The 18,926-nt window shown below is 40.6% G+C and overlaps 1 protein-coding gene and 1 long non-coding RNA gene across 3 annotated transcripts; one reads left to right on the top strand and one right to left on the bottom strand.

The window, feature by feature from the left end:
* Positions 1-969: 969 nt before the first annotated feature.
* On the bottom strand, positions 970-2,220 carry LOC308342464. The gene is made up of 3 exons (XR_013966785.1): positions 1,654-2,220; positions 1,185-1,295; positions 970-1,052 (listed from the first exon to the last, which is right to left on the bottom strand). It is a non-coding gene; the product is annotated as an uncharacterized lncRNA (long non-coding RNA).
* A 99-nt stretch (positions 2,221-2,319) lies between these two features.
* TMEM50A (transmembrane protein 50A) lies at positions 2,320-17,645 on the top strand. 2 transcript variants are annotated; one of them, XM_080802894.1, is made up of 7 exons: positions 2,320-2,841; positions 4,656-4,761; positions 5,770-5,882; positions 7,280-7,347; positions 9,593-9,685; positions 12,558-12,618; positions 17,179-17,645. In XM_080802894.1, exons 2-7 carry the CDS (start codon positions 4,669-4,671, stop codon positions 17,222-17,224), a joined length of 474 nt encoding a protein of 157 aa, XP_080659020.1. In that variant the 5' UTR covers positions 2,320-2,841; positions 4,656-4,668; the 3' UTR covers positions 17,225-17,645. The 2 variants fall into 2 exon arrangements, with proteins under 2 accessions (XP_080659020.1, XP_080659021.1); XM_080802895.1 differs by lacking the exons at positions 12,558-12,618; positions 17,179-17,645 and adding an exon at positions 9,904-10,806 and having other exon boundaries at positions 2,682-2,841.
* Positions 17,646-18,926: the final 1,281 nt, after the last annotated feature.

Below are 18,926 nucleotides of genomic sequence, written 5' to 3'. Positions count from 1 at the left end.
CTCCACCATGCCCAACCCCAAATTCTTTTCTCACAGATTGTACAGTATGCTCTCTTTGGATCATTTGCCTCCCTAATCCAGTTGTATGTGTCCTTCCATCTGTCATTAAAATAATACAGCCATTTAGTCTTCTATTTTTGGTATTGTCTGGATCATGATGTTGATATTGTACTCACTCTCATCTTCAGTATCTCAATTCTTAGAAAACATGGCACAGTATTTACAAAGTTAAAAATTAAACCAGCACTATCTCCCTCCAAAGCACAAGTGTTAACACTCATGATTAGAAATTAAGTTGCTCTGAGAGGATGCTACAATTGATACATGATTGTGAATCACAAATCATCGCTGCCAGTGTCAACGGTTAATAGAAGGCAGATAATCACCAGATTCATCTGTCACTAAAAACGGGGTTGTCTTCCTTTTAGGGGGGAGCATAATATGGGTTTTTATCTCCTCCCTGCCCCCAATCTATGGCACTCACTGCTAAAACCAGGACTTCACACCCAAGAAGAGTTTCTTGTAACATAGGACTTTCAGGGCCAGTCCCAATCTGGTGTGGTTAGTCACCAAAAATAGAGTTGATTACCTTCCCATTTCCACCAGTGAGAGCTTGTCTAGTATTTTCAGATCTGCTATTTTGACATTAACAAGTTAAATTTAGCTAGACGTTCTGAGAAGTGCCGTGTAAGGTAAATCAAATAAAAACAGTTAACCAGATCTTTCTGGCAATAGTTTTTTTGGAAGGTTCTGTTTGGATAAATCTGGCTTATCTAGAACTTTGCATTATTTGGTATACCTGTTCCAAAATTCCATTCTTTAACTACAAGAACAGTTCTGAGACGAGGTAGCAAGTCAAGGTTGGCTATTCCCAAAGAGTCAGCTGCGCTGTCTTTTGCTATTTCTAATAGCTCCAATGTATGTAGAAAAGACAAAAACACTCCAACATATTCCAAGAAGGCTAAGAATGACAAATCAAGCATGTACTTTATTATAAAAGCAACATAAAGGTGATTACTTATGTTTATAAAATATCTGACAATCATTGTTAACTACAGTAAATGTAAAAAAAAGGAGGGGGGGCAGAGAAAAAAAAGAGAGAGAGAGAGAGAGAGAGAGAAAGGAAAAGTTAATACCTTTCCTCCTAGTCATTAGCTGACCTAAAAGCTGAAGGCAAGGGGCACCTGCGTGGCTCAGTCCTTAAGCATCTGCCTTCCGCTCCTGTCATGATTCCAGGGTCCTGCTTCTCTTTTTTCTGTTCGCCCTGCTTGTGTTCCTTCTCTCACTCTCTCCCTCTGTCAAATAAACAAATAAAATCTTCAAAAAAAAAAAAAAAAGCCGAAGACAAGATTTGTTATAGGCTGCTCAGAGCTGCTAAGCGAACCTTAAGTCGTTAAAAAGCATTAAAAAGGTTCTACAAAGAACTGCCTGCAGTATATTCCCCCCTCACCCCGAGCCTTTTAACAGTCATAATTAATCTTTAACCCTGAGGGGTAAGAACGACGTCCACTTAAAAATAGGCTATATAGACTGCATTGTCCAATTTTGCCTACTAATCAGCTAATGCCCCCCTTCAAAAGCACAAAGCTACAGATGTTACGCATCAAAGGAAATAAAAGAAATTAAACGACATAATCTTGGTTCCTAGCTTACTCAAATACTGTAGCCTCATATGCAAAAAAGGTGAACCTTGCGTCCCTCTTCACGACAAATGACCCATGCAACCTCTAACTTAAGCAAAACGGGTTTCTGCTCTGCGATCTCTTCCTGGATCTCCGCCTTCAACCGCTGCCTTCTTTCGGGTTCGGGGGCCGGCTGCGACTCCGACACCCGATTCGAGCCGCTGGAGCGGGACCGAGAGATCTGAGCGGGCGAGGCCGTCCACAAGTCCTTCACGTAGGCAAGACTTCATTGCTTCCGGCTTTTGAAAAGGGTCACTTCCCCAAAACCCAGATTGTCTCCTTCACAGCGGCTCCAACCTGGATGACCTTCCCGCAAACGGGGTATTTGGCCTCTTGAGACATTTGTGGCCGTCCCAACAGCCGGAATGACCCTGGCATCTAGGGGGCAGAGGCCGGGGATGCAAATTAACACCCTATAGTGCACAACTGGACAAGCCCTCATAAACAGAATTATCTGGCCCTTCCCCAAGGGGAATAAAGGTCAAGTCCCAGAAGCGCGCCGGGATTCGGACTGCACTGCACCGCAGACGCTCGCCCCGGACCTCCCCGCCTCCTTGGAGTGACTCCACCCCTCATGGAGGCGGAGCTACAGGGAGGGCGGGGCCAGGCGCTGAGAAAATAAACAAGACTTAAAAACAGAGAGGAGGAGGGTACCGCGAACGTTCACTTTTCGGGCCACGCGGGACCCGTCACTCTTCCTGTCACCCTGAGATAACTGAGGAGCCGACCGCAGCACTAGAACACTTACCATCTCACACTGAACGGATACAAAGGCCCAACACACACTTTCCTTTCAAAGGAAGAGCGACTTGTCACGCCTCCCCTGGAAGGGTGCACTCAGCCTACCACTCCTGACGTGCAGACGCGGCAGAGCGCCGCGCACAGCCCAGTCCGTCCGCCCGCGCCAGGAGCACGCACAGACCTCGGCGCGGTGGGCGTGGCTCCTTCTGGCCCTCCCCCTGCTCTTCGCCCTCCCTGAGCCGCTTCCTCAGTCCCGCTCCCCGCATGCGCGACCGAGCTCCGGGGGCGGTGCTGTTTCATCCGGGTACCCGGTGGCCGGTGCCTGTTTTGTTTTCTTGGCTGAAAACTAAGAGAAAGTGAGGCGGCCCCGCGCAGCGCGACACCGGGCTCGGGACCGACTGCACGGGCGGGCCTGGACGTAAGTGCCGGGCGGGAGTCGGGGGAGGGGGTCGCCGCCACAGCCTCTCGAGAGGGCTTGGGCCCAGGGCTGTCTGCGGGGCGGGTGCTGACAGGGTCGTTATCTCCACCCTCTGGGAGGCTGCGGGCTTGGGTTCTCTCTAGACCCTTCCCGGCCGCTTCCTCCGGGACGGCCGCGTGCGGATCCCGCCGGGCTGCCGGATAGCCCCCCTCCCCGGACGTTCCGGGATCTGTGGAAATCACCGAGTTTCCGTTCATGAGGGTTGGAGAAACAGCCCCCGAGAGGGATTCTCACCCCTGGGCTTCTTTCTGGGGGGGGGGTGGCCGAGCTAGAACGAGTTCCCACATCCTCTCAGCCCGCGTCCACTTTAGACCTGGGGTCCGGAGTCTGGGGGCGGGCTTTGCGCAGCAGGGTGCTGGTAATAAACCCAAGAAAAATGGACACGGATGGTTGGGGCGGGGGCATAGGGATGAACCGAAAGTAACACACCCTGGATTGCGCTTCCTCCCAGGGAATATTAAAGGCGAATTTTCAAAACTGAGCTTGGCTCCAAAGCATATTAGCACTGGTTATAATCCCAGGTGTTAATATTTAATGCTTAAAAGGGATGTTAACGATTGGACTCCTTGCTCTTTTTTAGAATATCATGGTTTTTGGCCAATCAAGATTGCTGACTACAGAGTAGCTTAACAGAAGGATTCAGGTTCTCTGTAGGAGTTTGGGTGTGTCTTGATAATTAGCAAGTTATACATAATTCAGGCTTTTTCAGTACTCTGAAATAGAGATAGTTTCCGGATGTGTTAGGCCGGGTCTGCATAGCCATGCTCTGAGGAATGCTTTATGTAATTTGTTAGGTCGACTGTGGTAATTCATATATGGTAATTCAGCAGTGGATTTTTTTTTTTTTTGGTCTGAATTAATATTAGCTTCAGTTTTGTGCTTTCTTTTGACTGGAAGACATCTGTTAGAATCAGAGACAGAGATATTAAAATGAAATGGCTGTTCTTTATATAGAAATGACACCAAAAATCAGGATTGGTTCTGGAAAAAATAATGAAATGAAAGGAGATGATGTGAGAAGAAGACCTGCAGTGCAGTGTCTAATTTCTTAATCTGAGTGTGAAGAAACAACACGTTCTGTGATAAAATCTGTAAATTCCCAAGACAAATATTTTTCCATCTGAGTGCATGCTTTCACTGAGAGCCAAAGTTTATCTTTTTTTCTCTCCATGTTAGTGCTCCTGGATTGTAAATGTTAAAATCACATAATAACTTAGTTTGGAATTAAAATTAATAACCATTATAAAATTTTTCCATATTTGGATACCCACCTTTGTTCATATTTCTTAAGTATACCAAAACTATCTTTTAAATTTAAAAAAAGCTAAATGAGCCCAAATTTCGTTTTCCAAGGTTTTAATGTGGAAATTGATCAAAAATTAAATATTCTTTTTTTTTTTAAAGATTTTTATTTATTTATTTATTTGACAGACAGTGAGAGATCACAAGTAGGCAGAGAGGCAGTCAGAGAGAGAGAGGAGGAAGCAGGATTCCCACGGAGCAGAGAGCCTGATGTGGGACTCGATCCCAGGACCCTGAGATCTTGACCTGAGCCGAAGGCAGAGGCTTAACCCACTGAGCCACCCAGGCGCCCCCCAAAATTAAATATTCTGAAAAAGTGTATGTAGCCAAGATAAAGTATTTGACTTTCATTAAATTATTCCTGAACTGTTAATTGTTTTCTAGGAACATAACTCATGTTTGAAGCAAGTAAATAGAAGTACTTTAATGGAGTTGATTTTTTTTTTTTTAAGTGACCTGAAAAAAATGTCTGGATTTCTAGAAGGCTTGAGATGCTCAGAATGCATTGACTGGGGGGAAAAGCGCAATACTATTGCTTCCATTGCTGCTGGTGTTCTAGTAAGTGTCATTGATAATTTGGGGCTTCATTATTTTGTTGTGTTTGTTTTTATGTGTTTTGAATTCTGTGTGATGCTTTTAAATATTTACTATTTATTTTATCTTTGACTACTAAATTTATTTTAATAAATGTTGATGTTTTGTTTATGAGGGAGTTAGAGTTACTCCATTTTAAGAATGACGTTACGGTTTGAAAAATGATTAGTAGAGTGATTGGTTTTCTTTAAATGCATGTTAAAAATGGTATATAAGATGGTATGCTTTATACATTTATTCATTATATGGATAATGCCTCCTTTTTATGAGTCTATTAAGATACCAGGAAGTGTTTAAGAAAGAAACAGGTCAAAACCAGTGGAGAGATATGATTGTATTTTTTCATAATCCAGAGTTAGTTTTCTTCTCAATCTCATTAAAAAGCAAAAACGAAAGAAAAAACCACACAGGAAGCTCACTATTTGTAGTATAAAATTTTTATTTACATTGCAAATCCCTCAAGGCATCTGATCCTTGTGTTTTATACTTTCATGTTGTCATATGCTCTAAATAGTGGGTTCTAAATAAACAAACAAAAATCTAAGTTTAGGGGCAGCTGGCTGGCTCAGTCAGTGGACCACGCAACTCTTGATCTTTGGGTTAAGTTCAAGCCCCATGATGGATGTAGAGGTTACTTAAAGTCTTTTCTTTTAAGATTATTATTTATTTATTTGACAGAGAGAGACACAGCGAGAGAGGGAACACAAGCAGGGGGAGTGGGAGAGGGAGAAGCAGGCTTCCCACCGAGCAGGGAGCCCAATGCAGGACTCAATCCAAGGACCCTGGGATCATGACCTGAGCCCAAGGCAGATGCTTAACGACTGAGCCACCGAGGTGCCCCTTAAAAATAAAGTCTTAAAAAAAAAATCATTAGAAGGGATTTCTTCACTTTAATACTTTGCTTTCTTTTTAGCTAATAATATGAAATTACTGTAATTTCTCATTAGTGTCACTTTTTTATGTCTGTTTTAGTTTTTTACAGGCTGGTGGATTATCATAGATGCAGCTGTCATTTATCCCACTATGGAAGAGTTCAACCACTCATACCATGCCTGTGGTGTTATAGCAACCATAGCCTTCCTGATGTAAGCATTATTCATGACACTACTTAACATAGATTGTCAGAAAATAAAAATGTCTTCTGTATAGTTGAGTAGAGTTCATATTTTTCAATGTCATCAATGTACTGGACATGGTTTAAAGGTCAGCTTGCAAAGGACTGGCAGATGGCTCAGCAAGGAAAAAACAAGAGCAAAGAAACACTAACCTAAGAACATCTGCATTTTTTTTTAAAATACAAAGCTTGTTTTAAAATGTATTTGTTTGCCGAATAACGTGGTTGATACAGAGATCATTTGATCATTCTAAAACTTAGATTTGAATGAATAAATTAAGACTTCATATTATTATTTAAAAAGTCAGGGTGCATGTAGTCAGCATGTTTATTGGGCACCTACTATATCCTAGGCACTGAAAATAAAAATAGGAAACAAGATAGACACAGCCCTTGTCCTCAACAAAGCTTCCATTGTAGTGGTAGACATATATACATACACCCACAATTGAATCGGGATATATATATATATATATATATGTATATATATATATAAAATATGTATAAAGTTCTATAACTTTTTAACATAATATATTGTGAACATTTTCCCATGCTATTTAAATTTTTGAAAGGATACTTCTAAAGAAAGCAAGGCTGTCTCAATTTAGAATGGTACTCTCTGAGAGTCAGCAAAAGACTTCCTATGTTTGGAACCTGCATCAGGGATCAAAAAACAAGATTTAAAAAAAAAAAACAAAAACCAAGATTTTACCACTTGAATCACTTTGATAATATCTTCAGAGCAAAAAGTTACTGTTTTGCTTACTATATAATTTCTCCAAACATTGGACATTAGTACAGAATTATCACAAAAAATGCATTCCAAAGCCAATTTTAAGTAGTTTTTGGATTGTCTAGGGACCTGTCTCTGTGTTTTGTCATGCATGCAAATTACATGTTGAGTATGTCCCCTGTGTACAAATGGAAAGCTAGGTAGGATCGTTCTATCTCAGCAAGGCGTAATTTTGAGAATTTCGCTCTCAAATTTTAACAGGCGTGATAAAATCTTGAAAAATTATCCCTCAAATATTACCAAGCATCAGAATCACCTGAAGGACTTGTTAAAAGTCAAATTGCTACACCCTATACCCAGAGTTTCTGCCTTAGTAAGTCTAGAATGGGGCTGGGGAATTTTCTTTATAATCAGTTCGCAGGTGATGATTGCTGGTCTGGGGACTATCACTGCTGCTTAGAGGGATCTGGTTGAAGGGACTTGTTTAAGTTTACTTGAACCCATTACTCAAGACTCATGAAGCCTAACCTTAAATTTGAGGTACTCTAGTTTATTGTATCTGGTAATTTGATGTCATGGGTATTTTCTCTTGGAGTCAAAGACTGTGATATCTTGGCTTTATTTTATTCATACAGGATTAATGCAGTATCAAATGGACAAGTCCGAGGTGATAGTTACAGTGAAGGTTGCCTGGGTCAAACAGGTAAATAGGCATAAACAACGTCATACTATACATCCTTAAAAGTGAGAATATACATGGCAGGGCCATCATTCTAACTCCGTCAGATCAGAAATAGGATGGAAGTATATCTAGAGCAGAAGTTATAGGTTTCAAGGCATAAGGTACAAGTCACATTTAATCTAGGTTGGCTGTAGAGCACAGTGTATGCAGTCTTGGGTTTATAGCTTGTGCAATAAAATGTAGATATAAGTGTGTATAGTATAAAGCAAAGGACAGTATGCAATAAAGAGTGTAAGTGCAAAATTGACTTTATAGTACCTTAAGGTTTACCATATAAATTATTTTCTTCTCTTTTTTGTCAACTTTATTTGATTGGATTGGCATTTTGAAATAGTTCAGAATCGTAGTAATTTGGGTGTGTTTTGAAATATACAATATAAAATTTACCCTCTTAACCATTTTTTTTTTAAAGATTTTATTTATTTATTTGACAGAGAACACAAGTAGGCAGAGAAGCAGGCAGAGAGAGAGGAGGAAGCAGGCTCCCTGCTGAGCAGAGAGCCTGATGCGGGGCTGGATCCCAGGACGCTGAGATCATGACCTGAGCCGAAGGCAGAGGCTTTAACCCACTGAGCCACCCAGGCGCCCCACCCTCTTAACCATTTTTAAGTGTAGAGTTCAGTAGTGTTAAATACATTCACATTGCTGTGTAACCAACCTCCAGAATTCTTTTCATCTCGCAAAATTGAGTAGAATAATAGAATTTTGGTGCATAGGTTCACTGAGTCTGTTTCTTCTCAGTTGAGCAGCTCCTGTCCCCTGGCCTCCATTGCCACGCACCTGGGTGAGGTAGGCTGAGTACAGGATGTGTGTGGCACAGCTTCCTTGAGAGTCCAGCTTACACAAAGACTTGAGGGATCATTGATTCAGCAATTTAAATGATAAACTTATATCCATACAAAAAATGGGCAGAATTCAAGTGACTTTTTTTTTCTTTTTCTGTCTTTTTTTTTTTTTTTAATGAAACAGGAGAAACTTCAGTAGTCAGCCCTGATCTATACTTTCTTTGGTTCACGGTCTCTGTAGATGAACTGAAGTAGAAGAGATACAGAAACACTAATCTGGCATGATCGTAAACTATAAACAAATAGACGAATGTTAGCAGTTAGTGTTGATAATAATAAGCTAGTAATAGCGAGGGCTAGGACTAGAATATGGCCATCACATCTCTAACTAAAATTTGTTAGCTAACACAGCTTTGGGGATCGAGAGCCAGTTGTATTTAAGACTACATCTGTGACTGTCAGCTTATTATTTCTTTTTTTTTTTTTTAAGATTTTATTTATTTATTTGACGGACAGAGATCACAAGTAGGCAGAGAGGCAGGCAGAGAGAGAGAGGGGGAAGCAGGCTCCCGGATGAGCAGAGAGCCCGATGTGGGGCTCGATCCCAGGACCCTGGGATCATGACCTGAGCCTTAGGCAGAGGCCTTAACCCACTGAGCCACGCAGGTGCCCCAGCTTATTATTTCTTAACTCTTCTTTTGTTTCATGTTTTGGAGATGAAATCAGAAATTAAATATAGCATTCTGTTTGCTTTATTGAACGAGGCAGTGCTTTTATTTTATTAAAATGTATTTATGCTAATTAAACTCATCTCAATTCATTTTAGGAAGTCTAAGAACTGTTTATTTTATAGCAAGTCATAAATATTTTATAAATGTGATTTAAAATTTGTCCTCCTCTGTTAACATAATTTTAATGAGGCTTTCCTAAGTGCCAGGCACATTAGTTTGAATTTATTTCACTGCCTGACTTACCTGGAAGTGAAGTATGGTAGTATGTTTAGATTCACATATCACTGAATATGAATTTTTTGTTAAGTATACCTATGTTATTGCTTGGAAATTCTCTTGGAGGAGTTTAAGTTTTGGAATACAGTTTCTAAAAATATATGGAGAATGAGCCTGTAAATATGTTGAAACATATTTTGTGAGATTTTTATAGGATGGTTGAGGAATTTTTCTCAGTATACATATTTAAGGAGATTAATTATAGGCACTTAGAATATACAGACCAGCCAACAAGAAAAAGGCCAACGTCTGCACTCATGAAAGATATTCAACACATCTTCCATTCTTATTTTAGACTTTAAGTGGCAACTACACATTTTTTCTGTTTTGGTTTTTGCTTTCCTTTTGAAAAGTTAATTGAACTGGCTGCTGCCATATGAGAAACAATGCGGGTAAAATGTTACTTCTTTTAAGGTGCTCGCATTTGGCTGTTCATTGGATTCATGCTGGCATTTGGATCCCTGATTGCATCTATGTGGATTCTCTTTGGAGGCTATGTTGCTAAAGGTAAGAGAAAACAGTTCACTTTTTACTTTGATGGATTACTGAAGTTGTGCATCAGGGTTGGTTATTTTAGAGCAAAGCTTTTTTTCACACGGATGGGTCAGCTACTAGCTGCTAGCATTTATGCCTGGGAACTCCCTTCACCCTATCAGTATTTTGTTTTGTTTATTTGGTATGTTTTTACTATTCCTTTCTTCTGTATTTTTTTTCTTCTGATCTAGAGCGTGGAAGTAATGGGACACAGCTCCAAACCTTGCTTCTCTTTGGCTTCCCAAAACCTCAGAAGCAGAATACATATGTTCTCTAGCTATTTGGCAAGTTTTGACTTGGTGAATGATATCCATGGAAAGCTCTAACATCCTAGAATTAAAATGTATTGAGCTAAGCCTCCCTTGTACTATGACATCATCTCCTTTTAAATAGAAAGTAAATTAACAGTTCACGTACGTCTGCTGTGGAAGGCCAGTGTAAAGCAAAGCCTGCAGGAAGAGGCCGGCTTTTAGATCCCTGTTTGAAATCTCACCTTTACAGACCCCAGAAAAATATGAAAACCCCTTACTGTTCCAGGTAAAATTGACTCTGCTTCTTACAGTAAAAGTATGGTATTAATGATCTGCAAAAACTAGACCAGCAGAGATCTGATCTAGCCCAGATTTTAACCCTTTATTTCTTTGAACAGAATGTAATTCTTGGATTAAAATTATGGGTTTCCTGAATTTTTATTAAGATCATTTAAGTCTTACAGACAGGAATGATAGGCACTTTAATATGTATTTTTGTTATTGTTGCTTATATAATTTATTACTAAATCCATGTTCCCAAAAATGTAGAAAAGAAAGAAACTGTAATAATGTACTGCTTTTAAGTGTTTTGGTGTATTTCCTCTGGTCTCTTATATTTTTGTGTAGTTATAGAATAAATATGATTTTGAACCTAGGTTTTGCATTTTACATGATAATCCTAAGTAGTTCTCTTGCTGCTACAAAATCTTTATCACCATCATATTTTAAAAACAAAAAATGTTACTTTTTTATCATGTGAATTCCATAGTGCTTGTTCATTGTAGAATACTGAAAATATAAAAAAGCTCAAAGAAGAAAATAAAATTATTGATAATTCTTCTCTCCCAGATGCAACTATTAATACAGAGCCCCTTTTTATAGAAATGTGTTTATCTCACAAAACTTTGGTATTTTCCTAAAGACTTCTGGAGCCAGGTTATGCTTTAAGAATTATTAGCAGGAGATCTGTAATTTTATAAATTGCCTTTCTATAGGATCCTTATGAGCCATTCTAGTGCCAGTAGTTTCACTAATGTGGAATAATTTAATCTGGCCTTGAGGTAGTGAAGCTTCTGCAAACCAGTTGTTAAAGTAATCACATAACTTAAAACTATTCTGAGAAATAGTTCATAATTCGTCTACTTATCATGTTGGTTTGTCAATTAATGAGTAATCATTGATAGCTCCAGTAGTAGAAATTTATGAGGATTTCAACTTCAATCTGGGATGAATTGGAAGAAGATGTTCCTCTGGCAGTCTTGCCCATCCTAGCTAATGGTTTCTCTGTCCCTCCAAATGTTCAGGTCAAAAACTGGGGGATTAAAACTTATGAGAGATGATACATCTTTTTCTCTTGTACCCCACGTTCAATCCATCAGCAAATCCTGTTGATTCCGCTGCTAAAATATATCCTGAATCCCACCACTTTTTTTTTCTTTGAAAGAGAGAGCCCACAGGCACGTCCTTGTGCACAACCATGGGGGTGGGAGGGGGGAGGGGCCGAGGGACAGAATTGTAAGCAGGCTCTACACTCAGTGCAGAGCCCGATGTGGGGTTTTATCTCACTACCCTGAGATCATGACCTGAGCTAAAATCAAGAGTTGGATGCTTAACCAACTGAGCCACCCATCACCACTTTTTTTTAAATACAGTGTTTTTGTTTTGTTTTGTTTTAAGTAATCTCTCCACCCAGTGTGGGGCTCCAACCTACAACCCCTAGATCAAGGGTCACATGCTTTACTGACTGAGCTAGCCAGGCGCCCCCTGAATCCTACCACTTTTTACCATCTCCATTGCTACCACCCTGGTTAAATCTGTTAGTCTCTTGTCTGATTTCCTGGAACAGCTCCCTGATTGGTTTCTGTTTCTCCTCTTACCTCCTTTTGTCTACTCAGCTCAGCAGCCAGGGGAATCCTATTAAAATATGTCATTACTTTCCTGCTCAGAACCCTCCAATGGCTTCTCATCTCCCTTAGAGTGAAAATCAAAGCCCTCCCTGTGACTGCAAGGCTCCATGTGATCTTCGCGCTGCACCCCCCATCAACCCACCCCTCATTCTTCTCTGATCTGTGTCCTGCTTTCTCTCTGTCGCCCACTCGGCCACCCCTGGCTTGCTGCCCTTGCTCTTCTGCTGCTTCTGCGTGGGGCTGCCCACCCTTCCTGCCTGTCCTTTCGTCACTGTCACCTTCTCGTGAGGTCTTCCTGGCCACTTGGATAAAATGTCATCATTCATCGCACTTCCCTTACCTTTTCTTGCTTTATTTTTTCTCCTCACTTAATTATTCTCTACGTTGTTGAGCTTCACGAAGATGAAAAAAATTTTGCCTGTTTTATTTACTGCCATATTCTCTGCACATTATAGTGCTGAACATGGTATGCACTCGCTAAGTATCTGCGAAATGAAGGAAGGGAGCTATCACATACTACACCAGTGCAAGACTCTGTCACATGTATTATGTCATTTAATACTTGAACCAACCATGTTTACCAGAAGATTCAATTATGTAAGGCAGGAAACCTGCTATTCACCAGTGTATCAGAAACTAAATGTTTTGAGACCATGAACCTCTAAATATTACAACTATTTTTTACAGAAAAAGCCATCGTATACCCTGGAATTGCTGTATTTTTTCAAAATGCCTTTATCTTTTTTGGGTAAGTTTCTTTTACATTCTTTATTATTTTTAATTTTTTTTTCAAGGTTTTACTTACTTGAGAGGGAGTAAGAAAGAGAACACGAGCGGAGGGGAGGGACAGATGGAGAGGGAAAAGCAGACTCCCCACTGAGCAGGGTGCCTGATGGGCGTGAACCCCAGGACCCTGGGATCATGACCTGAGCCAAAGGCAGACGCTTAACTAACTGAGCCACCCGGGTACCCCTGAATTCTTTTTTTATAATTGTTTATGTTACTTACTATATTTAGTTGATTAATTTACCCTGTCCAGTGCCCCTCCCCCATGTTATGTCATAAAATATGAAGAATGAGACTGAGAAAAATAACAAACATGTTTGTTGTTACCAACCTTGGGAACATACACTGATTTTTTTTTAACTGCCACCAACTCCCCTTTAATGAACTGTGATTCAAGTAGATTTAGTTACGTAATGCTGACAGTGTTTTAAATCTGTATTTCTAACAGTTACTTTCAGTGAAAGCCTGCTTAAAACCTTTTCTCCTTAAAATTTTGTTTCTGAGTGCATTTTATAGTCTTTCTAACTTGGTGTTATTAGAACTTATGCATGATGATATTTGAGGTATGCAGGAGAAGCCCTAACATTTTTTATCTTTCTGCTGCAATGACAAATTAAGGGATTACTAAAACCCCTGAGAACCTTAATATTTTTATCAAAAATCTTTTCTAATGTTCGTTCCTTTCTGGGTACTAAGGTTTTCCCTACCCTTAGCCTTTCACCCTTGCCACTGCCACCACCCCCTCCATGCCCACCCCCAAAAATCTTCTTTTTATGCTCTGCATCAGGGATTCTTTTTTTTTAATAAAGATTTTATTTATTTAAATGGGGGGGTGGGCAGAGGGAGAGAGAGTCTCAAGTAGACTCCACCTTGAGCATGGACCCTGAGATCGTGATTTGAGCTGAAACCAGGAGTAGGATGCTTCACTGACTGCGCCAGCCAGGCGCCCTGCATCAGGGATTCTTAACCATCATCCTGTGGGTAGGGTTCTCAAGATGGGAAAGCACCAGACATTTCCGTAGGCAAGACACTGCTGTTTCTGCTTGTTTCTAGGAGGAGAGTCTATGGCTTTCATGATTTTCAAAGAAGTCCCTAATCCAAAAAAAGGGTTAAAAAACTACTCTGTTCTAGGACAGTCTATTGTAGGACTGTTCCTTTTCTGTCTCTTCCTACTGACCCCCCAAAACGAAACCAAAGCCCCATATCTACTTGAGCCACTCATGAAATGCTGACAGTTACCCTTCAGTAACGTTCAGCAGTGGTATTCAAACTTTTTCCTCCACCAGGAATTCTTGCAGTTTTATAAAATCAGTTTGGAAATAAGAAAAATGTGAACTTAGATGTGGAAATGTATACAAGGTCTTTGGGTCTTTTCTTATGTCCTGAAACTAATGGAGAAAACCCAAGGAGTTTAAACAACAAGAATAAAAAATTCAGCTACTGTTATTATGCAGAAAATAATAATGACCAGAGTTTATTGAGCAGTTACTATCTGTGAGGCACTATTCTTAGTATTTTACCTATATGCTCAGTGAATTCCTGTAACAACTCTGAAGGTGGCCTCCTGATTATCCCCATTTTATATGTGAGAAAGCAAGCACAGAAAAAATAGGCTCCTCGTTTGGGGTCATGTGGCTAAAACGGAAGGTGTCTGACTCCAGAGTTTAGGCTCTAGCTACAAGGATGAAGACGTTTGAGATTTGGGGTGAATTCAGTTGACGTTTTCTCTTTTTGCTGTCCTCAGCTGGTTGTTTAGCATGAATTCTCTTTCCCTCCTCCCTCTTCCTTTTTTGGGAGCATAACAGTGGGAGTTCAGGAGTTTGGGAGTATAATACTTCAAAAATACAGCATGAGTAAATCTCATTTCTCAGCTTATGAAATAAAATCTGGGTATGTTTGTTATTTTGTAGGGTAATGTAGCATGTTTATGAGAAGGTTGGTGTGGATAGGTAGGATTTCTTTTCCTTTCAAGCGGCAGTGCCCGGGCCTGGGCATCTGTACAGACGGCCCCCAAGCATCCTGAGCTCACTACTCCAGTGTCTCCACAGTGTGGGAGGTGCACGGGGAACTCAGGGCCCCACAGCTTCAGCCAAGGGAAGGTAGTGTGAGGGTGTGTAAGAAAAGCTTCAGGATGGATTTGTGGGGAGGCGGATCCACTGAGAACCAGCCAGGGAGGGGCAAACAGCAGCCTTCTTTATCATTTACCCTGGCAGAGAGAAAGAATAAAGCAAGTTCCACCTTAAGACGCTGCTGTAGCAGAGAAGTCACTGTGTCACAGGAGGGGGGAACAGAGGATTGAGGGGGAAACACATGAGTTCACGTAGCAGCTTTCATATGGCACAAAACCTTGGAAACTGATCATTGACTTGTCTCAAATTATTTATGATAAATTCCTTTTATATGGAGCAAGTTTGGTTTCTCATTTGGTATTGTTGTCCCTCTTCAGACTTAAAAACTGTGGTTTCTGAAAATACTATAAGCAAATTGAAATTAAATTCAACTAATAAGCCCTGCTAGTAGAGTAGTTGTAGCAGATTGCCTACCATTCTGATTTGTAAGAGGACAATACTCAGCAGCCCCTGAGAAATTACTGTTTCAGAAATCAGACACAGATGTCAGTACCAAAGGTGACCATCTGACGGTGTAGGAAGGACTGGCTTTTGTCCAAGAAACTCTTCAGATTACAATTTACATCTGTTGACTAGTATTCTGAAGGGTGTCTCATCCAAGCTATCTGGAGGGTAGAGGCCTGCTATTAACCAGAAGATCAGAGATCAGAACACCTTTTGGAGCTTTATGAAATCCTTTATAAAGAGAAGTTAACATTCTTGCAAGAGAGGGTACAATTTCCTAGTTGCATTTTTGTTTTCATCAAAAAACACTCAAGTATTTACCTCCAGAAAGGCTTATGAAAGCCATTTTAAATTGATCATTATGATTGCAGGCTTAACCTTGAGTAGACACTGGGGCCTGGAAAACACGAGAAAACAATGCAAAGCAGCCCATGCCACTGTCTACCCCCATCTTCAGTTTCTTTCTCCCCCTTGCCCACACATCCAGGGCCTCTCAAACAGCCTCGGAAGGGTCTCAGACTTGTTCACTTTCTGTTGGGTCACCATCATCCCTTCCTGAGCACTTCACATCCCTGATGGTTCTTCCCTTGGATCCAGTTTTCCTGTGTCACTTTCTCTTCTAAAACATGGCTCTGATTCTGTCACTTCTCATCTTAAAATTTTTCAGAACTGGGAGCTGTCTACAGAAGAGCCCAACACTAGTGGCCATGCAGCCAAGTTCTGTCCGCGGCTCTGTTTTATTTATTCTGTACAGTATTTTCGGTTTTATTGAGCCAACATTTAAAACTCCAGAGACTTTTACATTAAAATCTGAAATTTGGGCTTTTCCTCAAAAACTGGAAGATCTGACAGTCCTGAGCCTTGCATAACCACAATCAGCTGGAGATGGATAGTTGTTCCTTTAAGTTGGGGAGCATCTCCGCATAATCCCATTTCACACTGAGTATCAGCCCCCATAGCAGAACGTACAGGCTGACACCTGCCCGCTTGTCTCATTTAAGGCATGTAAGGCCCCTGTGGGCAATTAGCCACCCTGGTCAGTTGGTTTATCAAATCCTGGCCACTGCCATTCCCTGTCTTTCTTGTCTCTTAAACTATAATCCAGCCGTATTGGACTCTTCCCTGCTCTAATGCACTTCAGGTATCTTTACGTGTATCCAGAGATCTAGATGGAGACCTCTATTTCCTTATGCCTATAATTGCCATCTTGCCGCTCTTAAGTTGAAACTTTGAGGACAGCTGTAGACCGTTCCCCACCTAAACCCTGGATGGCAAGTTCTTTGTGGGCATATTCCTGACACAACTGTCACTTGGGCTTTTCCTGAGGCCCTGTGGTCTTTTATTCCTCTTTGCCTCTTGATACGTTGTTTCCGCTTCCTTTGTCACACTAGTTCCTGTTCCTACCAGTCTCCCATTGAAACTCTTGCTTATCCTCCAAAGCCCATTCCAAACATTACCACCTCTGTAGCTTCTTTCCTAACACATTCAGGCGGAATAAATTCTATGTGTTTCTATGTTCTCTCAACATTTGGTAAATACACGTCTTCCCCCACACACACCCCTCCTCCGCTTTTAGCACATTGTGTCACCAAGAATGTGAGATGTGAGCAGCTTGAGGGCAGGGACACCATAGCTTATGTATTTTTATAGCCCAACCATCTAGCAAATTATATTCAAAAAAGGTTTGTTGAATGAATATGATAAAATTAGACATACAATCGTTATATACTAAACATTGGTTAACTTTTTAAGAGTGGCAGAAGGCTCCAGTACTCAGAAGTCGAGGATGTGGGAAGCACACGTTCATTTTCTGTTCTGATACATTCCCGGTTTTTTTCATACAACTCATCAATCCTTTGTTGCTAGTTTCCCACCATCCTCCCAATCTCACATACTCTTTTTTCTCCCCCAAACTCAACCAGATGTGATATTTCTTATTTTATTTGCAGAGGACTGGTGTTTAAGTTTGGCCGCACTGAAGACTTATGGCAGTAAGAGCGTCCAGTTCGCTTCTGCACAGCAGCCCTCTGTGGGTTTTTTACTACTCACTCCCAGTTTTTTGTAATGCCATTTTCTAAACTCATTTTTGAGTGTAGTCTTCAGCTTCAATTTGTGTAATACTGAAATCATGAGAACTTCCTATGTAAACAACAGCAAAAATCTATTGTATGCATTGGACTAACTTATAAAATGTTGAAAATATGCCACATGAGTACTTTTTATTAAGTTTTATCATGGTGTAATTTGTAAACATAAATTACGAAAGGAATTATGGATGCATCTCATATGAGCATTTGTCATAGCCAAGGTCCAAAACTACAAATTAAAGTGCTCTGAAGATTTAATGTGTCTAAATGTGGCCTCTTCTGTGTCAAATGTTAAATGAAATATAAACATTTTCTTGTTTTTAAATCTATGCAGTGGTCAGAATTCTTTCTCGCTATATGTTGTTTTTTGATCTGTCTGCAAACATTTCAGTGTAAGTAGCCATTGAGGGTGTCCCAAGGGGTGAGTGACCATGTTGGAAGAGAGAAGCTCCTGATTCAGCCACGAGGCTGCTCAACAGTGTCCCTTCGGTGCCCTTGATCGGGGCTGAGGACTGACAATCACTCAGCCCAGACATGTGGTCGTGGTGGGATGCTGACAGTCACTCCCCGTCTATCATTGAAGGAAAGAGGAAAAGGATAGAGACTGGACACTGGTCTTTACTCAGGCGACAAATTTTTTTGTTGTTGGTTTGACAATAAATTGAATTCCAAGTTTCCTTGTATCTCTGTATTGAACCACTAACCTCAAAATAGACCAGCAAGGTCAGTTAAAGTTACAAACATTAACTACTGAGAATTCTCACAGTCTGTTCCTTTTGGAACCCTGCTTTCTCTCAGGCTCCCTCCCCCCTCCCTCCCACCTTGGCAAAATGGGAATCTTTTTTTAAATGAGCTAGCTAACTATGGGATACAGGTTCTTTAGAAATGCAGCTTGAAATGTTTTCTTTCATAAAACTTACTACAGTTAGCCCTTCCTGAAACACAGAATATCTCCTAGATGGTTTAAATTGTGGTGCTTTTGTCCACACCAGTCACGTGATCTTTCACCTTGTACATCTGGAATATCGCCTGGGCATCCAGACACACTCAGAGAAATGGCCACGTTGCTGCCATCCCATAGCCAATCACCCATGGTGGGTTTTCAGAGAATTCAAGGGCATCTGAGAGGTTGAAGGTTCACCTCTTTTTACAGATGGGGGAACCCAGTCCATGGAAACGTAAATGATTTTCGCAAGGTCACAGAACTAGTTTTATAATCTTGAGACACTGTATTTCCACAACTGACCACATCTTTCCCTGCAGTCAAATTCAGAATATACCCAGGGTATAAGAACTATGTGAAACTGCTGGAGTAGAAGCACAATGTCCATATTATAGGACTAAATATAAGTGAATTCTTCATTTTTCCCTATTTAATATTCTGTGTTCTGCTGATGTAGACAAGAGTTCACTGGGTGGCATAGCAGGCTTTGTTAAGCATGAGAAAGAATCTAAGAATTGTCAATAAAATTGAACCAATACCTTAATTGCATGTCTGCACCCAAGAAAATACTGATAGCATCATCTTTAATGAAACCAAACATTTATTTTAAACTATTATGAAATTATCATTCAAATACATTTTTAATCTTATTTTTTAATATCAAATG

The sequence above is a fragment of the Martes martes genome, assembly GCF_963455335.1.
Source record: "Martes martes genome assembly, chromosome: 4".
NCBI classification, from domain to species: Eukaryota; Metazoa; Chordata; class Mammalia; order Carnivora; family Mustelidae; genus Martes; species Martes martes.
Note: the sequence above shows the minus strand (reverse complement) of the source record. Positions and strands in the feature narration are given on the sequence as shown.

Bases quoted from the DNA above. Each gene is read 5' to 3' on its own strand.
- TMEM50A (XM_080802894.1), top strand. From the start codon at position 4,669: ATGTCTGGATTTCTAGAAGGCTTGAGATGCTCAGAATGCATTGACTGG. The intron at 4,762-5,769 runs GTAAGTGTCATT...TGTCTGTTTTAG, and splicing joins CCATTGCTGCTGGTGTTCTA to TTTTTTACAGGCTGGTGGAT. The intron at 12,619-17,178 runs GTAAGTTTCTTT...TTTTATTTGCAG, and splicing joins AATGCCTTTATCTTTTTTGG to AGGACTGGTGTTTAAGTTTG.